The 16,017-nt window shown below is 39.4% G+C and overlaps 1 protein-coding gene across 1 annotated transcript in view; it reads right to left on the bottom strand.

Annotated features, from left to right (window-relative positions):
- The window catches only part of LOC124802527 (ATP-dependent RNA helicase Ddx1), an 81,609-nt gene extending 68,887 nt beyond the window's left edge, over positions 1–12,722 (bottom strand). The window contains exons 1-2 of the mRNA XM_047263373.1: positions 12,589–12,722; positions 4,040–4,091 (exon numbers count right to left, since the gene is read on the bottom strand). Coding sequence (XP_047119329.1) covers positions 4,040–4,091; positions 12,589–12,604 — 68 coding nt within the window. The 5' untranslated portion in view covers positions 12,605–12,722. The remainder of the gene's footprint in view (positions 1–4,039; positions 4,092–12,588) is intronic.
- Positions 12,723–16,017: the final 3,295 nt, after the last annotated feature.

Genomic DNA, 16,017 nt, shown 5'->3' on the forward strand with positions numbered 1-16,017 from the left:
TAATCACACCAATCTTTAAACATGGAAACAGAAAAGATTGTAACAACTACAGAGGTATCTCTTTAATCAGAGTTGTGGGTAAAATCTTCTCAGGTATTGTTGAGAGGAAAGTGCGAGTATTAGTTGAGGAGCAATTGGATGAAAATCAGTGTGGGTTTAGGCCTCTTAGAGGTTGTCAGGACCAGATCTTTAGCTTACGACAAATAATGGAGAAGTGTTATGAGTGGAACAGGGAATTGTATCTATGCTTTATAGATCTAGAAAAGGCATATGACCGGGTTCCTAGGAGGAAGTTATTGTCTGTTCTACGAGATTATGGAATAGGAGGCAAACTTTTGCAAGCAATTAAAGGTCTTTACATAGATAGTCAGGCAGCAGTTAGAGTTGACGGTAAATTGAGTTCATGGTTCAGAGTAGTTTCAGGGGTAAGACAAGGCTGCAACCAGTCTCCACTGTTGTTCATATTATTTATGAATCATATGTTGAAAACAATAGACTGGCTGGGTGAGATTAAGATATGTGAACACAAAATAAGCAGTCTTGCATATGCGGATGACTTAGTTGTGATGGCAGATTCGATTGAAAGTTTGCAGAGTAATATTTCAGAGCTAGATCAGAAATGTAAGGACTATGGTATGAAGATTAGCATCTCCAAAACGAAAGTAATGTCAGTGGGAAAGAAATATAAACGGATTGAGTGCCAAATAGGAGGAACAAAGTTAGAACAGGTGGACGGTTTCAAGTACTTAGGATGCATATTCTCACAGGATGGCAACATAGTGAAAGAACTGGAAGCAAGGTGTAGCAAGGCTAATGCAGTGAGCGCTCCGCTACGATCTACTCTCTTCTGCAAGAAGGAAGTCAGTACCAAGACTAAGTTATCTGTGCACCGTTCAATCTTTCGACCAACTTTGTTGTATGGGAGCAAAAGCTGGGTGGATTCAGGTTACCTTGTCAATAAGGTTGAGGTTACGGATATGAAAGTAGCTAGGATGATTGCAGGTACTAGTAGATGGGAACAATGGCAGGAGGGTGTCCACAATGAGGAAATCAAAGAAAAACTGGGAATGAACGCTATAGATGTAGCAGTCAGGGCGAACAGGCTTAGATGGTGGGGTCACGTTACACGCATGGGAGAAGCAAGGTTACCCAAGAGACTCATGGGTTCAGCAGTAGAGGGTAGGAGGAGTCGGGGCAGACCAAGGAGAAGGTACCTGGATTCGGTTAACAATGATTTTGAAGTAATAGGTTTAACATCAGAAGAGGCACCAATGTTAGCACTGAATAGGGGATCATGGAGGAATTTTATAAGGGGGGCTATGCTCCAGACTGAACGCTGAAAGGCATAATCAGTTAAATGATTATGATGATGATATATCATTAATAAAATTAATAAAAATCACCACCCTTTAAATGCATCAAAAAATGATCAGTTGAAGACAAGAATTTACCACAGCTACACATCTACATACAAATCAACAATGGAAAGTCCAGGATGGAATGTAACAATATTGGAAATATTGCTACTCACCATATGGCAGAGATGTTAAGTCGCAGACAGGCACAACAAAAAGACTGCCACAAATAATAGCTTTAGGCCAGTAAGGCCAGCATCAAAATCAGACAGCAAAACACACACACACACACACACACACACACACACACACACACACACAGTTTTTCAGGCCCATCTGCGACTCAGGATCTCCACTCGATGGTGTGTAGCAACTTTCATTTTTTCAATATTGTTACACCAACATACAAAAATTCACCAGTGGCTCACAGAAGTCTCTGGTAATCTGCCTCATAACATTAATTGCCTGACTGGTAAAAAAGCAATTTTTAAATTGTATTTAACATGTACATTTTTATTAAATGAAGTAGTTATGCTGTAAAATCATGCTACTCATATAAGAAACAGCTAATAATAAATTTAACGTAAATTATTCTGGAAATTAACATTATTTTCTAATATGCAGTCTCCTGCTTGTAAAATACTAGCCATTATGTGTAACTTAGTGCTATGTTCATACTTCTGACTGTTATATGCAAGTTAAAATATTTCCTATAGAAAAGTAGGTTAAATGAATAAAAACATTTCAAAAAGCTGCCCACTTATTTTGAGATTTGTGGACACTGATGTCTGAATTCGAAAGTAACACTAAATTTCAATTCTGTCATGTAATTTTCTCTCTCCACTATTCACCCATTCTTGACTTTTATTGGATCTGGTGTAACTGTAAATGTCAATGAATGAATGGAATGACTCAAGAAATGTATCACTACAGAGAATTACTATTTTAAACAGAGTCTGTATGCTGACAAACTACTGTTATTCTTTTACACACGTAACACGAATCAATAAAATTTAATGTATTAAATGATATATAAAAACAAAGATGAGGTGACTTACCGAACAAAAGCGCTGGCAGGTCGATAGACACACAAACATACACACAAAATTCAAGCTTTCGCAACAAACTGTTGCCTCATCAGGAAAGAGGGAAGGAGAGGGGAAGACGAAAGGAAGTGGGTTTTAAGGGAGAGGGTAAGGAGTCATTCCAATCCCGGGAGCGGAAAGACTTACCTTAGGGGGAAAAAAGGACAGGTATACACTCGCACACACGCACATATCCATCCACACATACAGACACAAGCAGACATATTTAAAGACAAAGAGTTTGGGCAGAGATGTCAGTCGAGGCAGAAGTGTAGAGGCAAAGAAGTTGTTGAAAGACAGGTGAGGTATGAGTGGCGGCAACTAGAAATTAGCGGAGATTGAGGCCTGGCGGATGACGAGAAGAGAGGATATACTGAAGGGCAAGTTCCCATCTCCGGAGTTCGGATAGGTTGGTGTTGGTGGGAAGTATCCAGATAACCCGGACGGTGTAACACTGTGCCAAGATGTGCTGGCTGTGCACCAAGGCATGTTTAGCCACAGGGTGATCCTCATTACCAACAAACACTGTCTGCCTGTGTCCATTCATGCGAATGGACAGTTTGTTGCTGGTCATTCCCACATAGAATGCATCACAGTGTAGGCAGGTCAGTTGGTAAATCACGTGGGTGCTTTCACACGTGGCTCTGCCTCTGATCGTGTACACCTTCCGGGTTACAGGACTGGAGTAGGTGGTGGTGGGAGGGTGCATGGGACAGGTTTTGCATCGGGGGCGGTTACAAGGATAGGAGCCAGAGGGTAGGGAAGGTGGTTTGGGGATTTCATAGGGATGAACTAACAGGTTACGAAGGTTAGGTGGATGGCGGAAAGACACTCTTGGCGGAGTGGGGAGGATTTCATGAAGGATGGATCTCATTTCAGGGCAGGATTTGAGGAAGTCGTATCCCTGCTGGAGAGCCACATTCAGAGTCTGGTCCAGTCCCGGAAAGTATCCTGTCACAAGTGGGGCACTTTTGTGGTTCTTCTGTGGGGGATTCTGGGTATGAGGGGACGAGGAAGTGGCTCTGGTTATTTGCTTCTGTACCAGGTCGGGAGGGTAGTTGCGGGATGCGAAAGCTGTTTTAATGATTCAGGGATTCCGGACTGGAGCAGATTCGTTTGCCACGAAGACCTAGGCTGTAGGGAAGGGACCGTTTGATGTGGAATGGGTGGCAGCTGTCATAATGGAGGTACTGTTGCTTGTTGGTGGGTTTGATGTGGACGGACGTGTGAAGTTGGCCATTGGACAGGTGGAGGTCAACGTCAAGGAAAGTGGCATGGGATTTGGAGTAGGACCAGGTGAAACTGATGGAACCAAAGGAGTTGAGGTTGGAGAGGAAATTCTGGAGTTCTTCTTCACTGTGAGTCCAGATCATGAAGATGTCATCAATAAATCTGTACCAAACTTTGGGTTGGCAGACTTGGGTAACCAGGAAGGCTTCCTCTAAGCGACCCATGAATAGGTTGGCGTACGAGGGGGCCATCCTGGTGCCCATGGCTGTTCCCTTTAATGTATATTTAAAGAAACTTCCAGGGAATACCTAACATAATGCGACTGTCAAAAATTAAATTAAGAGATGAAAGACAACTATTAGAACTTACATCCAGTCCATTTCGTCAACAGCTTTGGCAATTTCTGGCAATACACCCATCTCTGTAATAGAACATACATGTATTTTACTTAATATCAAATAAAGTGAAAACAATTTACATTGCACCCAAAACAATTTTTTTTCATATTCATTCTCGTGTTGTTGAAACTGTTAGCTTGAAATGTCCTACAGATTTACTATATATTTCTGCACCCAATATGAGACCAGGCAACACACTTTTTCCTTCTCCATCAGTGAACAGGACAGAGATATTGACCCTCTGTCACATAAAAAAATACTGTAATTTGTGTAAAGGGGGGTAAGGAGGAGGGAGAGGGAAGAGAAGTAATTATATGCGTTGGCAGGTGCAATATTTATATAAAATCATACTAACATTCACGATACGGAAGCTAACAAAGGGATGAGGAACCATGTCTACAAATCACAAAATAATGAAATTTGAAAGGATACGTAAAACAGTAGAGAAGAAGGATGTGGAACGAAATGTCTCATTCACTATATTGAAAAACACACAACATTCTTCAGTGATACCTTAGACTTCACAAGTAATCTGCTACCTACATCCATCTGCAACATCGTATTCTCCATCTACACATATACTCCGCAAGCTACTGTAAGAGCACAGTGAAGGATGCTTCATACTAATATCGGCTATTCATTATTCTATTACATTTGTGTACTGAAAATGACTGTCCATACCCTTCAGCACACACCCTAATTCCTCTTACCTTATTCTCATGATCCCTATGCAAGCTACACAACAGTTGCAAACAGTCTTTCTCAAAAAATACATACTCTAAATTTAACCGACAGAGTTTCATGAGAACTGTGTTTTTTTCCCATTAAAGTTCTCTGAGCATGTATGTTACACTTTCAAAAAGGCTGCACCACACAGTTATGAGTCTAGCAGCACTTCTCATTTCGTTCGATGTATGCTGCCAAATTTATTTGAAAATGACTCTAAATGGTGGGATAATATTGTAAAATTTGTTGCACGTGTTTCTTGTATGCAGTTTCCTTTACAAATGTACTTCATTTTCCCAGGACTCTCCTAACAACTCTTACACATTCATCTTACTGGTATTTATTTTATGTGGCCACCACATTTCATACTGCTTTTCAGTATTACTCCTAAATACTTACACAATGTGGTAGGTGATAATCCCAAAGATAACTATGTAATAAGGTAAGTATAACAATATCATGGAAACAATAGACAGCTACTACAACTCATATACATGTGGTGTTGAATTGCCGACAGGCACAATGAAAAGACTGATATACATTTTAGTTTTCGACCAAGAGGCATTCTTCTGAAGTAGACAACACACTAACATTCAGAAAGCATAACTCGCACACACATGACCACTATGGCTGATTCTGGTTATTCTAGCCCGCACTTTCTATTGTTTAATAACATAAGTATGGCACATAATAAAAAATAAAATCCAAAAGACTAAATACTGCATGGTGTCACACTGCAACGATAAGCAGTTAGCTTCATGTGGGAGCATACCTTTCTCCTCAAACTACATAGCTCCACAAGCATCAACAGCACAGACCATCATGCTGGAACATAAAAGATTATTTTCTTAAAAAACTCTGAGGAAGGTTTGGGTATAAGTGAATGACAATTCAATGGCTCAACAACACAAGTTGTTACTTTTTATTCTTTTCATTGTCTGCACTCCAACAAAAGCCATTAGTCCCTTTCTCCTCCTCTACTTCGTTCCTTTTCCACTCACTCACCCCAAACCTCATGACTGCATCTAGTAGCCTTAGCCAGTACCCACAACATCCCTGCACATGCCTATAAGCAGCACTAACCTTCGCTCACCTACAGCCTGCCATCTCTCCCCCTCTTGCCCCATGTATGTCCGTTCCTTGCCCCCACCAACCACGACAGATTGATGCTCCCGTCACATGCAGCTGTAATCCGCAGTCTGGCCAAAGAGGACAGATACTGGTCTCTCTCTCTCTCTCTCTCTCTCTCTCTCTCTCTCTCTCTCTCTCTGTCTGTGTGTGTGTGTGTGTGTGTGTGTGTGTGTGTAACTGTTTGAAAGGAAAGGTTTGGGGGTGGGCTGTCTATTTATGCAATTATACTTTCTCCTCTGAATTAAGGTTTTATGGAATTGATGGTGTGGCCAACCAATGTACGTCATATCAATCTTAAAGAATGCAGAAAGTCTGAACTATTTCTTTTCCTCAGTTGCATGTAATATTATGTTGATTATTACTTTAGAACTGTCTACTCACAACTGAATACAACATATTTTTCTTACCATGTATGTTACACCTTTATTATTTGTGAGGCACCTTCAGTGGCAAATTTCATACACGCTAATCTCCATGTGTGATGTGAAAATGAAATTTTGTACGGCAGAAAGCAGAACAACATACGTAAGACAGGAAAAACACATTTAGATCAGCATCTACAAAATTTGCCACTGAAGATGCCATGCAAATAATAAAAGCGAAACACATATGGAAGAAAAAAGTGTTTTACTTATGATTAGACGGTTCTAAATAATTATCAACACAATAGCAGACAGCTATTTTCATAACTCAACCAATGTAAGTAGGGGAGATTATTATGAATGGTGTTCCACAAGGCATAATCATAGTTCAAGATTGTTTCTCATATATGTGAATGACCTTACATCTAATAAACAACCAGCAGAATTCATTCTTTTTCCATATGAAACTAGTATTATAATCAATACACACATAAAGGACTGATTACTGAGTGGTTTTCTGCCGATGTCACTCTCAGTTTAAGAAAAACGCAGCACATTCAGTTCTACACACTAGAGGTACTGCACCTACAATAATTTTAACATATTGTGAGGAAATAATCACTAGGGTGGAAAATTAAAAAACTTTTGGTGTCCAAATTGAGGAGAATTTAAACTGGAAAAACACACATTTTGGGAACTTGTGTAAATCTTATTTCAGCAACATTTGCACTTTCAATTGTAGCAAATCTTGGGGAACGGCAAATCAATAAGTTTAGACAACTGTTTAAGGGGAGAGGCATTTTGACTAATGTAACATCCCAGAAAATTAAATGTGTGTGCCGGATGGAGACTCAATCTCAGGACCTTTGCCTCTGTCTGGCAAGTGCTCAACCAACTCAGTGGAGTTGCCCGAAAAGGCGAAGGTCCTGAGTTAAAGTCTCTGTCTGGCACAGTTTTAATTTGCTATGATGTTTCATATCAGTGCACACTCCACTGCAGACTAAAAAATTCATTTTGGATTTTGACTAATGTAACACAACATATTTATCCCCTCAAAGTTTGCTGTGAATAATCCACTTCAGTTCAAAAGGAATGATTATGTACATTACTACAATTGCAGAAGAAATAATGACAATTACTCCAAATTAAGATTGTCTTTAGCACAAACAAGACTGCACAACACTGCTACCACAATTTTTGATCATTTATCCAATAACACAATGTGTCCGACAAATAGTCAAGTTAAATTTTAACAATCTGGAAAAGTTTCCTCTTAACAACTCTTGAATTCCATATAAAAATTTCTATTTTTGTACTGTGTAAAATGTGCTGGGGCATCAACATTTCCTGACTTTGAATTCCAGCTTTAGTCTTCATGACAAAAAGTGCATTCGAATACAGCGCAAACATAAACATTAGGATAGTCTACAGGTCAATCTATTCCCACACACTCTGTGATTCACATTTCTTGGTTTTGCCAACTCACAATCAAATTATCAACCTTTCACCTAACCTAGATCTTGGGCTATGTTACAAATCAGGTTGGCACAACAATCAAACAGCAGTGCCCAATATCACACATTAGTCTTTCATACTGTGCAAACATTTTGACCAGCATTTGCTGTAGAACACGGGATTATACAGCAACTATAACTTGGCTGAGGATATTTGCAGTTTGGCGCATTTGTGTCGCTGCGTGCTGATGTCAGCAATTCTTTCCCACTGGCTGTAGACAATCAAGTATAGTATATGGTAGCCAATGAAAACCAGTAAATCTAATGACTTGTTTTGGTAGAAGATACGAATGAATTACTTTCAACATGAAGAGTGCGTGACTGACAATTTTTGAACTGTGTGTTATAGCTTACAAGGTTTGTTAATGGTTTTCTGAGAATATGAAAGGATTTCTTGGGATACTGTTTTGTATCCCAATGTTATAGTTTGATTGTGAATTGGCGTAGACAACAAATGTGGATATAAGAAACCTGGTTGTCACGGCATACTGATCTGCAGTGTAACACGATCATTTCAAAAAATTTGTGTCATATTTTCAGACTGTCTCAATTTCCCGTCAACGGACGGACCCGATCCCACCCGTTGGCTTTGACCCGTGATGCAAGGGGGGGGGGGGGGGGTGTTGTGTTGTGAGTGACGTCATGACGGCACGGAGTTATGAGTGCATTGTGTTGTATAGATGTCTTGTTGCAGATGGTAGTGTCCTCTGGTGGTGTGTGTATGGTCCGTGTGTTATGTGGTGTATTGGGTGTCCGTGCTTGAAGTGTGCATTTATCGGTTGTGACTGTTATAGAAGAATGGACATTAGTTTCAGTGAGTTAAGAATTAAGTTTCCGTTGTGTTTATGTTATTGCGATGTCGTTTGATGTTATTGGTTTGCTGTTTGTCACGGTGTAAGTCGTTTAATTCAATTTGTGGCTTCTTTTGTTAGGTATGGATATTACTTCTAAGTTTAATATTGCGCATCTGTGGGCTGAAACGGGAGATGACATGTCCATCATTAAGTTTCTGCAACTTTTTGGGCTTGTGGCAGAGATAGTGAAATGCGGTGTATGCAAGCACAATATGCAAGTTGGGTTTTTGTGTGTGTGTGTGTGTGTGTGTGTGTGTGTGTGTGTGTGTGTGTGTGTGTAGCACTGGAACTTTTTTTGCGGTAGGTATTCGTTTTTTTGGGGTCTATTGTTCGCATGTTATGAAGTTCGACGGGGTTTTTATGTGTTGTTGGGTCAGTGTTATTTAATGCATGTGTTGGTTGTTCATGTTTTGGTATCAGAACTTGTGGCTGAAATACGTATCTTGGAGGCAGTACTCTATTTCAATTGTTTTTTGGTATCTTCAGTTGTATTTGAGCTATATAAATCATGGGAAGTGACCGATTCTAATTTGTCGCCATAGCTATGTGTGTTTTGGTGTCGTGAGCTGCTGTTGACCTATATAGGTCAAGGGAAATGTAAGATTCCAATTTTTGTTGTTTTAGGTGTTGGTTTTGTGGTATCGGCAGTCACGGTGTTATTATTATTTTTGGAATAGTTGGTTTTTATTTTGCGGTATCGACAATTGTGGTTGAGCTATGTAGGTAAAGGGAAGTGACCGATTCCTGTCTATATTGTAAGTGTAGCAGAATTTGGGAATTTTGTGGTGTTTTTACGTCGTCGTTTTGTGTGGTTTGGGATTGTGGTGCATGTCTGTAAGTGTTTATATTTAGTTTGTCCCCACCCAAAAACCCCTATTTCCCGCGCTGGTCCCATTAGTTTGATTATATTTTTGGAGGGAGATGTGTTTGTTGGTTTTATATGTATTTTCGTGTTTGCTGTCGTGTTAATGTAATAACGTCATAGGCACCATATTGAAGACATTGAGAATTTCTGCCATATTGGTGACGTCATGGGTCAGAGCAGACGGGTGGAATCGAATGCTTCTATAATCCCCAATTTCCAAGGTGGTGGTTTGGTAGAACCTAAGAGCACAGTTTAAATTTTGCGGAATATTCTGTTTAACATGACAGCATTCAACACAATATATTTCATCATGGCGCCACGTAATTTTATACATTCAACGGAATGATAATTTTTATCGAACACTGTTTTCTCACTCGTTTACCAATATTTACACAATGGAGAAGTTGTTGATACCACAGTGCACTTCCGACTTTTTATCCTTCTCATCATTATGTGATTCACTTACGATTTTTAGAAAGAGTTCAGATTAATTATTTCACTTCCTGAAACTCACTAATATCAGAACACTCCTTTCTTGCAAGCTCCGACACTGGTGTCAATTATAATCAGTGGAACAGCGTCCACTGTCAAAACCCTGTATAGTGTTCAGTATATATTAATTTTTGCATTATAATGAGAGCACTTCTTTGCAATGACTTTTTCAACTCTCTCAACTTAAGTTTGGATATCAATGTGTGTCTTTAGTGACTGCAGTTTTGGAATTATACTCCTTCCATAGCCAGTCTTTACTGTTCCATGTACTCTGACAGAAATAAAATTCTGGCATATTAAATCAGCTATGTATCTAGCAACAGCTAACGTCAAGGAAAAAATGTCTACTTTGAAGAGTGAAGATGAGACAACTCGCTTACCCTACTTCTCAGATTGGATTGGAAGCTAACTCTGGTTTGCAACTCACGAAAGCTTGCAGTCTAAGCAGGTGTAACATGCTCAGAATTAGGATATATGAATACAAGCAGCTGGTAAGTTTAATTCAAGTGGATCAAAATCAATATTCAACATTGCAATCGGTGACAAAACATGGCTGCACCATTCCAATCACACATGAAACTAGTCATTTATAAAGGGATTCATCATTACTGTCTACAAAAACTTAATAGTATAAGCTGGGAGAACAAGCTAATTGTCTCTCTTCAGAAACATTATTTCAGAGGATACAATGTTAACAGCAGACTGGTTTGCTGTAATGCATTTCAAGAAAGCACAAAATCCAGGTACGTACACTCCATTCTCAGAGATGTCCTTATCTACACATTTCGACACCCACTTTACAGTTCAGACCTTGACCTGGATGATCTTTCTCTATTCTCAAAAATAAAACTAGTCAAATATGAATGTTGTTTAACAAAACTGTTCTGACTTTCATATCAACTTGCTGATGTTGCTGTTGTTGTGGTCTTCAGTCCTGAGACTGGTTTCATGCAGCTCTCCATGCTACTCTATCCTGTGCTAACTTCTTCATCTCCCAGTACCTACTGCAGCCTACATCCTTCTGAATCTGCTTAGTGTGTTCATCTCTTGGTCTCCCTCTACGATTTTTACCCTCCACGCTGCCCTCCAGTACTAAAAAAAAGGTCAATTTGCTTTGTCTCAGGACCACCTACCAACACTTGCTTAATGATTTTTCTGATTTTCTGTCAGAACAAGTGGCAGACACTATCAAAAACTCTCACTCTTTCACCAGCAATGTAAGTATAAACCTAGAAATGCTAATGATAATATAACATTGCACTGGAAGCGGAAACCAATCCGTTTTGATAGGTTTCGTGCAATATCCTTCAGGAGTAAATGAAAACTAGTTTTTATACACATAAATTTTGTACTTTTTGCATTTAACTTGATGTAATTACAGAAATAAAACACAGCACCAGTCCTCTTACTCAAAAGGCACCTGATTAAACATTCAAAACACTGACATACAGTTGAATACAAACTTGATTATCAGTCAACTGTGGCAACATTCGGTACATACAGTTCAGTACTCTTAACAGAACTCCACACGCTATAAAAATGTTTGTCAGAATTATATACAGGAAGGAGAAAGTGTTAATTTTTTTGGGACTGAAGGTAGGGAGCCTTCCAGCTGAAGTTTGCTGCAACTAGAATTAATGAATAGCTATGTTCGCATATGTATGCAGTTGCTTCACAACTGCTACAAGTGATTTAAAAATGGAGAAACTAGTTTTGACCTGCCCATTTCCATTCACTAATGAGTTATGAATTACTTTTTCGGGGAAATTCTAGTTATAAGAACGGCATTTTCAATATTCTTAAGTGTATTAGAAGAATTATATGTGGTGTTAATTCAAGAATGTCCCGCAGTGTCATTTTGACACGTACTTCACAAAACGTACATTCATTGAAGTCTTGTCATTACCAATGTTTCTTATTTTACAAATAATAGTGAAAACCATGAGAAAAGCAGCTGGGCGTAAAATCATTTCAACAGAGAACTCATTAGCGTCAATATTAGTACGGAAAGGAGACACACTTTGGTAGGTATGTATTCAGCAACCTACAGGACCAAATACAATATCAGGCAGATAATGTAGTTGGGCTTAAAACCAAATTTAAAAACTTTTATAGCGGCTCTTTCTCCGCTGAAAAGTATCTTCACGGAAATTTTTTAGTTTTTTGAGTTAATGTATAATTAGATAATCACTGTAATACGGTAATGTAATGTATTTTCAATGCAGTGCATTTAAATAGAATGTACATTCTCGATTTCAACAACCCACAGAACACCTTCCACTGGAACCGAGAAATACGAATAATGTAAAGTGACGGCAGAAAAGAGCTGCTCCACTATTAATGCACTGGCTATATTATTTCGATTAAGGGGAGACGAATTTTTAAGATTTTGGCTTTTTCAAAGGATGATGCTTTGGCAAAAGTCGAAATTTATCAGCACACATGATTTTTCGAAGCCAAATGGCTATTTATCGTGACAGCAAATATGAGTTAAAATCTTCAGTGCCTAATTCATTGCAAGACAACTTTGTTATCTATCTCACTTTGGAACACAAAATGTACAAATGCAGACACACCTTCGAAAGCCGTCATTTTTGTGTATTTACTATTACCGACACGACGAACACCGAATGACAGAAATCAACACCGGTATTCCGCAACACTACACAACTCTTCCGTACTACACTCTCTGACCTTTCTGAACTCTCAGTTGGCTCGACAGAGGTTTCAGAAAGATATCACACCAAATCGTTACAACGATATATCGTTACGGTCGATTCATACTGGACGTTAACGGAACGAAAGGCGACGTCGCCGTCAAATCATGGTATGACTATGTTAGTTGGTTGGTTGATTTGGGGGAGGGTATCAAACAGTGAGGTCATCGGTCCCAATGGAGTAGGGAAGGAAGTCGGACGTGCCCTTTCATAGGAACCATCCCGGCATTTGCCTAAGGCGATTTAGGGAAATTATGGAAAACCAAAATCAGGATTGCCGGACACGGGCAAGGGCAGTCGTCCTCCGAATGCCAGTCCAGTGTGCTAACCACTGCACCACCTCGCTCGGTGATCTTTCAATATGACAACATCGCGTAGCTGTCAAATAGATGGCCAGACTTACACGATGGACGTCTCCTTATATATTAAAAACAAAGTGGTTACACTCTTTAATATATGAATTTATACGATTAACTTACACACGCAATAATTGGTCACTAATGTCTCCTCATTTAAATAGCCAGAAACGGAATTTTGACAAGAGTTGGAAAGCTATGAAACACGAAAACGGAACATTGTGTAGTAGTGAAGTATACTGTAGGACACGTCGTTTGCACACAGATCAGTACAATACTACGATAATGCAGGTGTACAAGAACAAAACAGTACTATTAATCCCATTTAAATGGTACATTATTGGATTTGAACTTACTTACTTACTTATCGCTTGGCGCCACAGTCCGTATAGGGCCTTGGCCTCTCCGATGATCACATTCCAATACTGATGATTTTCTGATCGTTTCCTCCATCTCCTGACTCCAATCTTTCTCAAATAATTTTCCATGTCCTCCAGCCATCGTTTCCGCTGTCTCCCTCTGCTCCTTTTGCCACCTGGTTTTCCTGAGTAAACCTTTTTGATAGCTCGATCCTCCAACATTCGCTCTACATGGCCAGCTGTCTCAATCTGTTACACTTAATTTCAGTCACAAAGTCAGGATTTCTATACAGTTCTTCCAACTCCTTGTTTCTCTTCATCCTCCGTTTCCCTGCCTCATACACGCCACCAAAAACCTTTCTTAATATTTTCCTCTCCCGTCTTCTCAAGAGCTCTTCTTCTGCTACAGTCATTGTCCATGTTTCTGAGCCATACATTACCAATGGTCTTATGACTGTTCGATAGACAGTCGTCTTCGATTTTCTGCTCAGGCTACATGATTGAAGGATCTTGATCAGGGCCCAGTAAGCTCTATTTCCAGCAGCAATTCTGGATTTTATTTTTTCTCTTATTCTACAATCCACTGTAATCAGCACTTCTCACATCTCTCATAATTGCCTCTGTTTAACTTAATATAGTTCTCTTTAACAACAGCTTTTTTCCTGGAAACAAAGAGATACTGTGTTTTTATGTTGTTTACTCTAAATCCTAACTGTTCTACCTCCTTTTCCAGTCTGCCAAATACTTTCTTTCAAACTTTTAGACAGCATACACACATCACCAGCATAAGCTTGTTTTTGGTGCAAACGGTTAAACAGAGTGCCACCTCGGTTATCAATCTCCACCCTTCACATCACTCTCTCCAACCTTATGTTGAAGAGTAAAGTGGATAATACATCACCCTGTCTTAATCCCTGGTTGACCTCAAATTCTTAAGAAACTTTTCCTTCTACTTGTACCTGTCATTTTGTGCTGGTGAGCGTCATTTGTACCAGTCTGATAAGTTTACTTGGAAATTCCGTCTCCATTAAGGTGTCATATAGCTTTTTCCTTTGAACGCTATCATAGGCCTACTTAAAGTCTACAAAAAGCTGGTGTACATCCACATTATATTCGTAACACTTTTCCATTATTTGCCTTATTATGAAGATCAGGTCAGTTGTTGACCTGCCCCATCGAAACCAGCACTGGTAGTCTCCGAATATTTCTTCTGTAATTGGTGCAAGTCTCATAACAATGACTTTGGCTTATACTTTGTACACCATGCTGACTAATGAAATACCGTGATAATTTTCACAGTTTGCTTTGTCTTTCTTCTTATGAATCGGACAGATAATGGCCATGTTCCATTCGTCTGGTATCTCTTCCTTTCCCCGTATTTCCACTATCAGCTAACACACCAATCTTGTTAGGTCTTCACCTCCACCCTTGATTATCTCTGCTGAAATGTTGTCGTTACTTTGAGCCTTACTATTCCTTAGGCTTTTAATTGCCTTTCTAACTTCCTCTATTGTTGGTATAGGTAGAGGTCTCTCATCCTGACTAACATTCTGCCACAGTTGGTCACCCTCTGTTTCATTTTCTTCCAGAACTTCTCTTTATGTAGTGATATTCAGCAGTTCACTGAAGTATTCGCCCCATAGGTCTAGAACCAGTTCTTCTTCTCCTATAAAATTTCCTTCTTTATCTCTGCAGAATACTGTATGTGGGTGGAAGTCTTTCATCAGTTCCTGAACTCTCTTGTAGAATTTTATTACTTCTTGATCATTATACTCTTCTTCTAGCTTCGTAATCCATCCCTCTAATTCTCATTTCTTTCTTCTGCAAATCCTATCTGAATCTTTCCCTTTCTTCATAAATTCTTGTGTATAAGATCTTGTTCTCCTGTTTATCATTTTCTTCCTTGCCTCATTTCTCTCTTCTAGTGCCTTTTTACAATCTTCATCGTACCATCCTGCCCTTTTCACCCTTTCTTTTAAACCTAAAGCTTCTTCTGCAATGTCTTGTAGAGCCTCTTTAATCATACCTTACTTCCCTTCGATGTTTCCCAGAGCTTGGCTTTGGGTCTGAACACATTACGAATATTATTATACACGAAAAAACAAAAAAAATGTCGTGCAGCTATCAAGTATGCGGTAGTACGTATGATATACACATTCAAAACACATTGCATTTTCTTTTCTACTCCAATAAGTGTAAAATACGTTGGTAACTAGCTACTGTGTATTGCATGTAACACACACCATGTGTTTTTTTTTAATTTTACAGTCACTTAAGTCAAAGGAATTTCATCATCAGTATTGTCAGTATAAACCACAGAGCCCAACCCTTCATCCTATCTTGGCCACATAGGAAGAAGATGAGTATATTCTGCCCCCCTCCCCCAAGAACCATGAACCTTGCCGTTGGTGAGGAGGCTTGCATGCCACAGCGATATAGATAGCTATACCATAGGTGCAACCACAATGGAAGGGTATCTGTTGCGAGGCCAGACAAACGTGTGGCTCTTGAAGAGGGGTCACAGCCTTTTCAGTAGTTGCAGGGGTAACAGTCTGGATGATTGACTGATCTGG

The sequence above is a fragment of the Schistocerca piceifrons genome, chromosome 6 (genome assembly GCF_021461385.2).
Source record: "Schistocerca piceifrons isolate TAMUIC-IGC-003096 chromosome 6, iqSchPice1.1, whole genome shotgun sequence".
In the NCBI taxonomy this organism is placed as follows: Eukaryota; Metazoa; Arthropoda; class Insecta; order Orthoptera; family Acrididae; genus Schistocerca; species Schistocerca piceifrons.